Genomic DNA, 12122 nt, shown 5'->3' with positions numbered 1-12122 from the left:
CGAGACCAGGGGCCCGCGGGTGAGAGAGCCCCCCACCTTCCCCTCGGGGCAACAGGGTCACCCCAGGAGCACTCGCCTGCACAAGGCCACAGCCTCCCACCCCCGGCAGCGGCACGGCCGCGGGGACTCACTGAGGGCCGCCTGGACCTTGATGACATCCGACTCCTGAGAGTTCTCGCTCATGCCCATGGCGTTGACGGCCTTGACCCGGAACACGTACTGCTCACCGGTCGTCAGCCCGTGCACCACAAACCTGAGCGAGACAGCGGTCAGGGCGCCGCAGGGCGGGGGTGCCTCCCACAGGGACTGGGAGGAGCCTGACTCCCTGGGGCCTTCCGCTTAGATTCCCGATTCCGCGGGGGTCGGGGATGCGAACCCACGTGCTGGGGCGGACGGAAAGCCGTGGCCCGGCCACACGGGGGGCAGAGCGGCTCAGGTCCGCACACCCTCCCACCTCCACAGCCCGACAGCCGTCCCCACCTCCCGGCGTCTTGAGCACCCCCAGGAGCATGCAGGGAGCCCCCCAGCCCAGCGCCCATCCCCAGAACGTCCAGGGACCACCCACCACGCTCAGGGGCGGGAGTGCTACTTTAAGCTTTGTGTCCTGAGATCCCTTCCTGAGTCTGCTTTGCCCGTGGGCCCGAAGCCACATCTCACGGGTTCTCTGCAGCAACATCGCTTCCTTCCTAGCCATGGCTTTTTCCAAGTTATCGATTGTTTATGTTTTTTTTTTTTTTTAAAGAAGATTGAAAAGGGAAAGACGGCTGAGCCGTCCCCGTAACTCGTGCACAGTGGAGAACCTGAGTGCTGCTGCTGTTTAGCTGCTCAGATACCCTGGGGCACCCCGAGGTCAGACACTGCACACTCGGGGGCGGGCATAAATCCCTGCGGGGGCCGCCGGGGCCGAAGGTGCTATGGGGTGGAGCACCCCCAGTTTCGTCTCAGTCGGCGGCTGGAGCACAACTGCCAGGTATGTGAATAATTTTAAATGTTTGAAAAATCAATTTGTGCAGTGAATGCCTCTCTCTGCCTCTGAATTTCACGGGGAACGCCTCTCGAGGGGGCGGCTGCTGTGTAAAATTCCCTGTTAGAGGGAACCTCCGCTAACGATGCCCGAGGGCCAAGGTTCCAGACGTCCCTCGTCTACACGCTAATCCTCCAGCCCGGCCCGGCCGCTCGGCAGCTCTCAGGCCCCGGCCCCGTGTGTGGGTGAGAGACGGACACTCGCAGGTGTGTCTGTAGCCTGGGCATCCCCCCGCCCCCGGCAGCTCTGGGGCCTCCGCACCTGTTGTAGCCGATGGGCTTGTGATTGCACGGCTCCCACGCGTTGGACCCCGCCACGCAGCAGTCCACGTAGTAGCCGAGCAGGTCCTCCTCGTGCTTGGGCCTGTCCCACTGCACCACGACCGACGTCCTCGTGTTCCGTGACGCCAGCACCCGGCCCGGCGCCGAGGGGACCGCTGCACAGGGGAGACGCAGCGTCAGAGTCCCTGGAGCCGCACCAGAGCCCCTGAAGCCCTTGGTCCGCAGGGCATGGCACCCCGAAATCTGGACGGGGAGGGAAGAGCAGGGGAAGGGGCGGGAGCAGCCCCGGGGCTGGGGCGGGAGCTGCCGGGCCGTCCCAAGTCCCACCTGACCCACACACAGGGAATTACAACCCCGCAATCTCCTGCCCCCGCCCCCCAGAAACACCCAAGAGCATCCTCTCCTGACACACTTGCTTTGGCTGACAGGGTAGGAGCGATTTCAAGGAAATAAGACACATTTCTATCAGACTGGCCGGAAATCCGTAAGGAGACTCAAAATGCAATCATGACTGGACCCTGATCTTCACCCCAGGGCGATTCAGAATTCCTGTCCTTCCTGCGTGGCGTCTGCGGAGCAGGACCTTGAAGCCCAGCGGGCAAGAAACCCCAGTGGGATCGGGGTTTTTCAAAAAGCGACCAAAGCCTAACAGCACTTCAGCATTCATTCGTTTCATGAAAATTGGATGGAACTTTGGAGGGACCCCGGCGGCCGAGACACGGCGGTGACTTCTCCGTCTCTCGTCAACTGAACTCTTAAGGCATCTTGAAGTCTGACTCTGATCCGTCTGGTGTCTTTCTGGGCACGAGGGACGGCATCTGAGGCCCCGTGCGCGGGCCTGGCCACCGCCCCACCCGCGGCCGCTCGCCGAGGCGCCGGCACTCACCAATGGTGTCCTGAGCCTGGATGGGGGCGGTGATCTCCGACGGCTCGCTCAGGCCGTGCTTATTGGCCGACAGGACCCGGAACACGTAGGGCTTGCCCTCGGCGAGGTCGAAGACGGCGTACCGCGGGGAGCGCACGGCCGTCTGCGCGTTGACCCGCTGCCAGCTCCCGCTCCCGACCACGGACTGCAAAGGGACGCAGGCGGCACTGGCGGGGGCCCGGAACCCCCCGCACGCCAGCACGCCGCCGCCAGGGACGCCCGGGCACCAAAGCACACCCCAGGCCCTCGACAAATCTTTCCCGGATTGTATGAAAAGGGAAGCCCGTTTGGAAACACAGGTAAGAGGTTACTGGAAGCTGGAAAGGCTTACGGCCGGGTCGTGACCTCAGGGTCCTGGGTGCGAGTCCCGCCTGGGGCTCTGCGCTCAGCAAAGAGTCTGCTGCTCCCTCAGCCCCTCCCCCCGCCCACTCTCTCTCTTTCTTCCAAATAAATAAATAAGTCTTTGAAAAATGAATTAATTAATTAGAGCTCTCACATTTTGCAGCTATTACTGTGTTAATAGGGTGACAGCGATGTAAATAACCCGCAGGAGATCCACCGCCCCATCTCAACGGGATCCACGCTGGGCCACGGGTCCCGCCAGTCCTCCCCGGGCTTAGCAGGACGTGCCATGCTCCCTCCCGGGGCTCCTGCTGGGCCTTGTCAGGACTTCTGGCACCGAAGGAGCGCCCCAGACGGCCTGGGGGTCAGTGGCATGGGAGATGCCCGCCCGGCCTGCCCAGCGTCACTGCCCCCATGGCCTGGGAGCCCTGGACCCGCGGCTCCGCTCAGGCTGCCCCCGCGGTGGCCTGGCCTCGTCCACGCCAGCGTGTTCCGTGCCCCAGCCCCACAGCCGCTCCCCACAGCGGGCAGCAGCTGGTGAAGCAGACGAGCCCCCGGTGACTGACCCGGTCGTCTGTTCAGAAGCGTCCCTGGGCCCTGGTGGCAGATGGACAGGGACCTGCCTCCGCAGAGGCCGCAGGAAACCCCGGCCCACGGCGACCGCCCGCGTCTGGACCACCCCTTGTGCTCTCAGGACCCGAGGACCGACGGGACCACCCAGACTAGAGTGAGCCCTGCACCCCGCAGCGCGTGGCCTGGCGTCCCCGGAAGGGCGTCCTCGGGCACAGGTGTGGGCCAGGGGGGTGAGGGGGGCAGTGCGCCTTGGGGCCTGCTGGGCACGCCTCACGTTTCCGTGCCTGCCCTGCACGCTCCCGCAGCTGCAGAGTTCCCGCCTGCGCCCTACACACAGGTGACCCCCCTGCGGGTGACGACGCTGCAGGTGACCCCCCTGCAGGTGACAACCGTGCGGGTGACCCCCCTGAGCGTGACCCTGCGGGTGATGACCCTCGGGTGACGACCCTGCGGGTGACGACCCTACAGGTGACCCCCTGAAGGTGACGACCCTGCGGGTGACCCCACTGAAGGTGACCCCCCTGCAGGTGATGAGCCTGCAAGTGACCCCCTTGCAGGTAACGACCCTGTGGATGACCCCACTGAGCATGACCCTGCAGGTGATGACCCTGTGGGTGATGACCCTGCAGGTGACCCCCCTGAAGGCGACGATCCTGTGGATGACCTCCTGAGCGTGACCCTGTGGGTGACGACCCTGTGGGTGACACCCTGCGGGTGACCCTGCTGTAGGTGACAACCCTGCAGGTGACGACCCTGCGGGTGACCCCCCTGAGAGTGACCTCCCTGCAGGTGACCCTGGGGTCACAACAGCAGGTGCGGATGGGCGCAGCCCCACCCGGCAGCCAGTCGCTCCCGGGCCTAGAGCGCAGGGCGGACCACAGCGGGGGCGTCCCAGCGAACAGGAAGGACGCGTGTGCGGCTGTGCGTGTGCCTGTGTTCACGGTGCCCCCGGAGTGAATCCCTGCACGAACCCGCCCCCAAGTGGCCGCGGCTTACTACAGACCCCGCCCTCCCCCCCAGCCCCCTGCTCCCTGTGCCCCGAACCTCAGATCCCCCGTCGTGGTGCATTCGCCAGAGCCCGGGACGTGAGGTGCCCCTTGCTCACACGAGGGCAGCAACCCCGCAGCGGGACGCTGTGCCCTGACGGCCAGGTGCGGGACAGGACAGGGCACCCCCCCAGCTCCACAGCAAGTAACGGGGGCCCGGTCTGTGCGACGCCCTAACAGACGCTCGTGTTTGGAGCACACGGGTGGCCCAGTGACAAGTCCCAGGGGGACCTGCAGCTTCGGACCACGGATGCGCACGGTACCTTCTCGATGAAATACATCAGCGGCTCCTTGCCCCGGGGGGCGGGGGGGTCCCAGCTGAGCACCACGTAGGTTCTGCTGATCTCCGACACGTGCACGTTGGTGGGAGGCCCCGGGACCTGGACGTCGCCTGCAGGAGCCGTGCACTCAGTCAGCGCGGGCCCAGGTGGCTCCCAGCTCCGGCCGCACCGAGCCCCGCGCTCCTCCCAGGCCGCAAGGAACCGCCGCGCCAGCCCCGGCCTTCGCCACGTTTCTATTCTGGGACGGCAACCAAACCATCTCCCCAGCCTTGGATAACGCACAGGCTAAGATCCCCTAACTACTTTTGTTTCTAGTATAAGCCAGTTCATTAAAATAAGTGGGGGGAGGAGGTGTCCAATCCAAAAATCTTCCAGAGTTTCAGCTGGAAGGGGAGGTGGGAAAATTTACACAGAGAAACAGGAGATTTAGCCAGAAATGGGGCTCTGGCTGTGCTGGGAATCTGCGCAGAGAAGGTCCTGGGTGCGCTCTGCAGGACGGAGCCTTCTGGAACCCGATGATCCTTCCTCTAATGCCCTCTCGGGTTACGCTCCTCACGCCGTGCCCTACAGCGCCGAAACCCTACGCCCACTTCCAAGGCACGTGGTTCTTCCCTCCACGGGTGGGTCGGTGCCACGTGCCCGAGCCCTGAAATCTACACCTTCACGTCGGAGACTCTGGAGTGAGGTCAACAAGCTTTCTGCAAATAAGGAGGCCGGGATATCCGCGTTCAGAGGCGTCCGCTAGACGCACATCTTGTTTTAAAAGGACTTAAGGTGTCAGGGGCGGTACGTTTGGATACAAGAGTGTTTCCGGAGAGGTGGAGGTTCTCCAGACCGCAGTCCCTGCGGCAGTGATACAAAATGTTACGAGCTTCCAATTAGATTAGCACATGATTAAAATGGTTTGAACGTCCCCGGGACTTCTCTGAGCCCTTCTCAATATCCTATTGCTCCCTCAGGACTGTGCTGCCGGCAAGGAACTGACCAGCGCAAACACGCCGGGGTTGCATTTCGCGGAGTCCTGTTACAGAGGGCATCCCATTTTACAGGCGCAGGGACCCGGGCGGCCTTATCTAGGAGCATTCTGGCAAGTGGGTCGGGTTTCAAACAAGGAGTCAGGGTGTCTGTGCCGCAAAGTGCCACCGGGGCCAGGTGGAGCGGGGCCTCGGGACACCCCACAGGCCTGCTCGGTCGGGCCCGAGAGCTGCACACTCGCCTGCAGAGATCCCGACACAGGCCCCGCAGAGAGAAGCCGCAGGGAGGTCGGCCCCGGGGGATGCACCGCTGAACCCTGGCTTCCTTCAGGGGCCCCGGAGGGCGCAGGAAGCAAACCCAGGGACCTGAGGGGGGCCAGGCAGGCGGCGAAGGCAGGGAGAACCCGGGAGCACCTGCACACAGAGCTGCCCTCCACGCCCTTCCAGGTCTGAGCCACCTTCAGACCCGGCACGTAGCTCCCAGGCCCAGAGAAAATGGAACAAAAAGCATATTTCATTTGACGCTGGGGAAGAAGGAAGAGCCCAGTTTTTGTCTGCAGGGAATCCCTGGCTGGGGTCAAGTCCTGGAGCCTCTGGAGACCACCCTGGGCCACACAGCAGCAGGAGCGCTGGAGACGTGCAGATGACCTCAACCTCGGACAGAGAGGAGAGGGTTCGGGGGGCCCCGGGGGCCGAGTGGACGCCAGGGAGGTGACAGGAGCTCTTACCAACCCTCCTAGCAGCGGAGACAAGAGCAGGGACCGAGACGTAACTGAAAGCAAACCAAGGAGCACCTGCACGGTGCAGCGGTGGAGCTCAGGTCGTGATCCCGGGGTCATGGGATGCGGCCCTGCGTCAGGCTCCGTGCTCAGCTCTCCGAGGGATTCAGTCTCTGAGATCCTCCCCCCTCCCTCTGCTCCTCTCAAATAAATATTAAATATATATATATATATATATATATATATATATATATATATATAAAGTATTTTTTTAAAAGGAAAAGGAAGAAAGAAACAAAGAAAGCAAGCCAAGATGAGAGGACAGTCCGAATGCATCACCCTGGGGTACCGGGGGCCACTAAGTGATGGGTACAGGGGCGGGGTGCTCTGCTTCAGGACCACGAAGCCTCCCTGGAGCCCTGTGAGTCGCATCCCTATGGGACGAGGACGGAGCTCAGGGAGCTGCAGGGCTCTCCCAGGATCCCCGGGCTGTGGAACAGGGGCCTGGGCCTCGGTCCCCCATTTGCAAGTCCTGCCTTTTGTTCCACCCACCCAAGGACACCGCAGCCTCCACGGGCTGCCAGCAGGTTTTCCTCTAAGTCCATGAGACACGAACTCTATTTGGGATTTTCAGAATCTTCGAGGTGACAGAGCTTAGGAGAATGCAGGTGTGTAGACGAGCGCGTGATTCCTCGACCCCTGAGCAACCGGACCTGTACTTAGCGGAAGGGATCTGCACCCGCCGGCTCTGGCCAGGCCCGGGACAGGGCGTGCATTTCTCAAGGGACCAACTCAAGAAAGGCTGGACAAGTTGGATGCTATTAAGAGGAGAGCACTGGCAGATTAAACCGTTTGAGGAAGACTTGAAAATTAAACTGGTTAGAAAAACTGAGCAAAAAAATAAAAATAAATTTTTTAAAAAAACCCTGTAAAATAGCAGAGGAGCAGATTTTTTAACCAACAGATTTTTTAACCGTTGTTTTTCATTAAAACAAACGGCATTTGCCGGCTCTTTTCTAGCTCAAACAGGAAACAGACGGGTCTCCAGGAAGGAAGGACGTCAGGGTGGCGACCGGGAGACCCTCCTAACTGCACCTGTTGGGGCCCAGAAGTGGGCTGAACGGGGCAGGGAATCCCTGTCTCTACGGATTGTCATTGAATTAGAAAAGGTGTTTGTTGTGCAAATTGAGTAAAATAAACCCTCGATCTCTGCAAAGCAGAGCAGGTCCCCGGAGCCCCACTTCTTCCGGGGTCTGCCCAGGCCTCGGGACCAGCCAGGACGCCGTGTGCACAGCCTCGCCCCAGTGTGCGTCTCCAGCCGCCTGGCCTCTGGGTGTCCTGGCCTCTGCGCAAGCGGAGCCTCAGCAGCGTGACCGTGAGGCAGCCCCACCCGAGAATGCATCCCGGGCCCCAGGGAGCCAGACAACCTGCCTCCTTATCAGAGGAAACGCAAGCAGAAACGCGACACGGGGCGTCCGTGACTTCCCTGCAGCTGGAAATGGGATCTGTCGTGTCTGTGAACTACGCTTCCGTCGCATCGACTGGAACGCTAGGTCTTTTCCAATGTGCCGTGGATACGACGGATGAAGACCTGTCCTCCCCAGCAGGGCACGCGCTCCCGCGGCCCCATCCGCCGGCGGCCCTAGTGTGCAACGTGTGCCTCCTCGTTGGGGTGATTTTATTTGAACGTCCAGAGGCCCACGCAGCAGAGCTCGGGTAGTCCCCTCCTCACGGACCCCATCCACCCCGGAGGTGACAGAGGGAACGTCCTTCTTTCTCGTGTCAAACACGCCTATTCATTCAGGCCCGTCTGCTACGAGACCACGGCGTCCACGCTGAGCAGAGCCAGATATTACGCAAATAACGACATTTCAGCCCGTTATCTAGAAGTCACAGTGAGTCACCCTTTCCTGAATTATTTCTATTACTTATTAATTAACCGGGCATCCTCCCCAATTTCTATGTCTGGAAGTGGAGGAGCTAAGGAAGACTAAATATGGTGGAGAAGGACGTGTTCTCGAGATGTTAGAGAAGAGCCGCTACAGGTGCAGAAGAGCCGGTGTCTGGGGACCGTCTGGGGGCAAATAGGAAGATCAACCACTGAACCCCTGAGTCCTCAGCTCTCCGGGGAAAGCGCTTGGGACCTCAGGAGGGTTTTTTTAATGTATATTTTTTGAGGTCCACAGCAGTTTTAAAGGAAAGCTTCAAAGTCCACCTCCTGGGGCACTAGCTCCAAATCCATGTTTCTTAATTTCCAACCAGTTCGTTGTCCCCCGTGAACTCTCATTGCATACGTCTGTTTAAAATCTTCGGCTTTCCGAGTAATCGCGCTAGGTTCCCCTCCTCAACGAGCCGACCCTCTGCCATCCCCGAACGGAGCAGCAAAGAGAAGGGCTCATAAAACCCAGCCTAAGTGGGGGAAGTGCGAACTTTCGGGCCAGGGATACTGGCAGGAGGAACTCAGTCCACTTCTGCTAAAATGCTAGAGATGAGATGTTCGCTTCAAAAGAAAACCTGAACCCGTCCTCTGCTCACGGAGCCTCAGAGAAAGGACCCAGCCTCGGCCGGAGGCAAGGGCTCCGGGCAGCGTGGACGTCCCTGTGCGGCCCCCTGGAGGACGCAGATCCCTCGTGGAGGCGATGAAGCCACATGCAGGACCCCGGGGCCGACCCTCCCTCAACCTGCCTCGCTCCTGTTGCAGGCGTGACCCGCGGCCCCGTGTGTACGCGCGTGGCGGTCCCCACCCGCTGGGTCTTGCGTCTGCCGCTCTGGCCTCCGACCACCATCCCGCATCCCCGGGGCATGCAGCAGGGCCACTCACCCTCAAGGTCGTCCTGATAGATCACGATTTCTTTATCCCCCTCCAAGTGGACCGCTGCGGAGAGAAAGGCTGATGCGGACTTTGGCATCCAAAGGTCCCCTAAGAAAGCCCCAGTTTCCCTGAGTGTGTGCGTGATCCAAACCCCCCGTAGGTGATGATCACACCACACCCCAACTCCAAAGACACCAGGGTGGATGTCCTGACGCGGTGCTCCTCGGAGCTGTGTCCGGGCACAAAAGGCCCCGCGGGTAAGGAAAACGTCACGGCTCGCTTCACACCACAACCAAGGGGCCGATCCCTCTCGGGAATCTGCGTCACGTGAAAGTGTCATTCGGGACCCAAGTGGCTCGGTGTCAAAGCTTTCTGCGTCTCATTACGTGTTGAGATTCTATCACCAACGGACCAGGAAAATTCTAATTCTGAACCCATCTGGCTGGAGTCCGGCCAAGAGCACCAGGAAATGTGGTGAGCCGGCCTGGCCGTGCCCACTCCTAACGCGGCTCCGCGCACGGACGGCCGCAGGGAAAGGGCGCCGAGCCACCCTCAGCCTCCAAAGACGTTCTTCGGACCCGTACACGGCTGAGTGCGGAAGAGAAAGAGCCCACCGCGTGATCCGAGGCCCGGAGTCCGCGCCACCTACCTTGCAACCTCCTGAGGTCAACGGGGTCGAGGGCGGCCACGGCCTCGGACACCCTGGACGGCCGGCTGATGCCTGCGCTGTTGACCGCCCTCACGCGGAACACGTAAGACCTGCCTTCGAAAAGTCCAGTCACGGGGTATTTGCAGATTTTCACGGGCGCGTCATTGCACTGAACCCAGTTGTCCGTTCCCACTTCACATCTTCAGATAAAAGAGGAAGAGCAAAAAAAAAAAAAAGAGGAAGAGCGACAAATACGTCAGCCTGATGGAGACACACAGGCCTCTGCGTGCACCGTACACACACCGCGTGGACGGAAAGCGACCGTAACGGGAAACGACCCCGAGGGATGGTGGAGATCGACACGGTTGAAGCTCTAGGTTTCTATAAGCAGCAGCATAAACTCTAAAGACAGCGCTATTTAGGAAACGTCAAATATATCTATTTGTATATTTAAAAGCCTTATAATTCATAGCTTGAAGGTCGCTCCCCGCCTTCAGCTATATTTAGCCAAAATATCCTCCAAGGTCCCATGAGATGCACCCGGGATGGTCCTTTTTCCAAGTTACAGGCAAAATCGGCAGGTGCCCTGAGCTCCCCGCGCGCCCGACGCACAGGCACAGGCGGCCTCCCTGCCTGCCCCCTGCGGGCGCCCCTGGGCCACACCCGAGGATCCCAATCTCTCCCAACGCCGGCTCGGTCCGTTCTTCCCAGCACGTCTCACGTGGAACTTGGGGGTCTTTTGAAAACATTAAGTCCTGACCGGACACCTGGAGACGCAGACGAGATCAGGCTCCACTATTCCCAGGTTGAGAACTTTCGGCACCAGAAGGTCATGTCAGATCCCCAGGAGAACAGGGCAAGCTCAGGGGAATCAGCTCTGAGCCAGGGCTGCGCATGCGCCTTAGAAAGAACCCGCGCCCTCTCTCTCCGGATTATTCGGGACTTTTGTGCACATTCGCGACCGACCTGTGCCAACCGGCTACGGCAGGACGTGGTCAGCGCCGAGTCTGGCCGCGGGACGCCCCCCACCCGGGCTGCGGCAGGGCAGGAGGGCGAGCAGGGGCAGCAGGGGCAGCCGGCGCCCCCTCCCGAACGTCCTGTGGTGATCCTCTTGTTCAAGGAAGGAGGGAGGGGAACGGATCACTACTGAGAAGGGCCATGAAATCGTTTTTGCCAAATGGCTGGAAAATTTTTCAAAAGCCCCAGGAAAACAGAAAATAAATGGCCTTGTTTTGATGGTTGTTTTTTTTTAAATCCAAGGTAAACCCTGACCAATGCATCCCTCATATCTGACCTTAGCATCCCCCAAATATCATCCTGATGGCAAACATTGTACCCAAACAAGACCAGCGTGATGCCAAAGGGCAGCCAGACTCCGTTGATTTTTCTGAAATAAACACCTTATTTTACTGTGCTTTATACATACGGCATCCTAAACCCCTCCCCCGAGCCACCGTCCCGTGCCCCAGTCTCCTAGACCCCGTTTCTCACGTCTGAACTCATTTTCTCTGACGACCACTTCCCTCGGTGGTCGGACTGCGTAATTGGGGCATAAATGGTACGTCCAGTAAATTCATTGGCTCTGTGTGGTTTCCTCCCAGGCCCTGAGCGCCGTGCCAAGGAGCGGAACGTGAGGGGTTTAACGATGACCCACACTGACGTCAGTAAAGTAACTCAAAGGTAAATTCCAGTATTGTATGTTTTGAAATGTCAGCGTTTTGGTTTTTTGGTTTTTTTGTTTTGTTTTGTTTTGTTTTTGCTTGGAAGCAACAACACCTAATTCAATGAAGAATGGACCTTGGGTACGCACGGGCCAATCTTCCCAGCGGTGCGTCTGTATTGCCCATTTTCTCCTCCTCTAGAGGGAGAAGCGGGACCGAATGCCCCCCAGAACCCGGAACCAGGGTTCAACGCGCCTGGAGAAGCTGGAGGGGACCCAGCGCTGGGTGTCGAACCAGCGAACGAAGACAACACCGAGAAAGCTACCCTCCCCGACCCCGCCACTTGGGACGGGTCCAATACCCTGGAGCGCCAAAGAACCGGAGTGAGGAACCTGATCTCGTCAACGACAGAGTCACGAACTTGAGTTCAGACAAATATCCAAGCGAGCGGGTTCACGTGCCAACCCTGACTTCAGGGACGTCTCCGGCCCTGGAAGGGGGCAGCGGGCACCCACCGGTCAATGAAGTAGCCGATGACGGGGCTCTCGGTGGTCGTGTTGGGCGGCTTCCAGGTCACGATGACGTAATCGCGGTTTGCATCGTGGCACTGCAGGTCCATGGGCGCACCCGGGGCCCCGGTGACCAGCGGGTCGGCGTCTGCAGTGGCGGGAGCACAGACAAGGCCTGCGGCGGCGCCGAGAGGCCTGCTGCCTGCGTCTCTAACTCAGGCTACCTCCTCGACCCCGGGCGACCCTCTGCTTAACCCTCGCGTCCCCGTGACTCGACGACGAGAAGCGAACGCGTGTCTGAGCTCTGAAAGCCAAGACGTTCCATC

The 12122-nt window shown here is 60.0% G+C and overlaps 1 protein-coding gene across 1 annotated transcript in view; it reads right to left on the bottom strand.

Annotated features, from left to right (window-relative positions):
* LOC144284207 (myomesin-2-like) overlaps window positions 1-12122 on the bottom strand; it is a 47050-nt gene that overhangs the window by 20062 nt on the left and 14866 nt on the right. Inside the window, exons 10-16 of the mRNA XM_077848527.1 lie at window positions 11803-11944; window positions 9627-9826; window positions 8987-9040; window positions 4455-4582; window positions 2192-2375; window positions 1286-1460; window positions 132-253 (exon numbers count right to left, since the gene is read on the bottom strand). Of these exons, the coding sequence (XP_077704653.1) occupies window positions 132-253; window positions 1286-1460; window positions 2192-2375; window positions 4455-4582; window positions 8987-9040; window positions 9627-9826; window positions 11803-11944 (1005 nt within the window). The remainder of the gene's footprint in view (window positions 1-131; window positions 254-1285; window positions 1461-2191; window positions 2376-4454; window positions 4583-8986; window positions 9041-9626; window positions 9827-11802; window positions 11945-12122) is intronic.

This window comes from Canis aureus, chromosome 15 (genome assembly GCF_053574225.1).
Source record: "Canis aureus isolate CA01 chromosome 15, VMU_Caureus_v.1.0, whole genome shotgun sequence".
In the NCBI taxonomy this organism is placed as follows: domain Eukaryota; kingdom Metazoa; phylum Chordata; class Mammalia; order Carnivora; family Canidae; genus Canis; species Canis aureus.
Note: the sequence above shows the minus strand (reverse complement) of the source record. Positions and strands in the feature narration are given on the sequence as shown.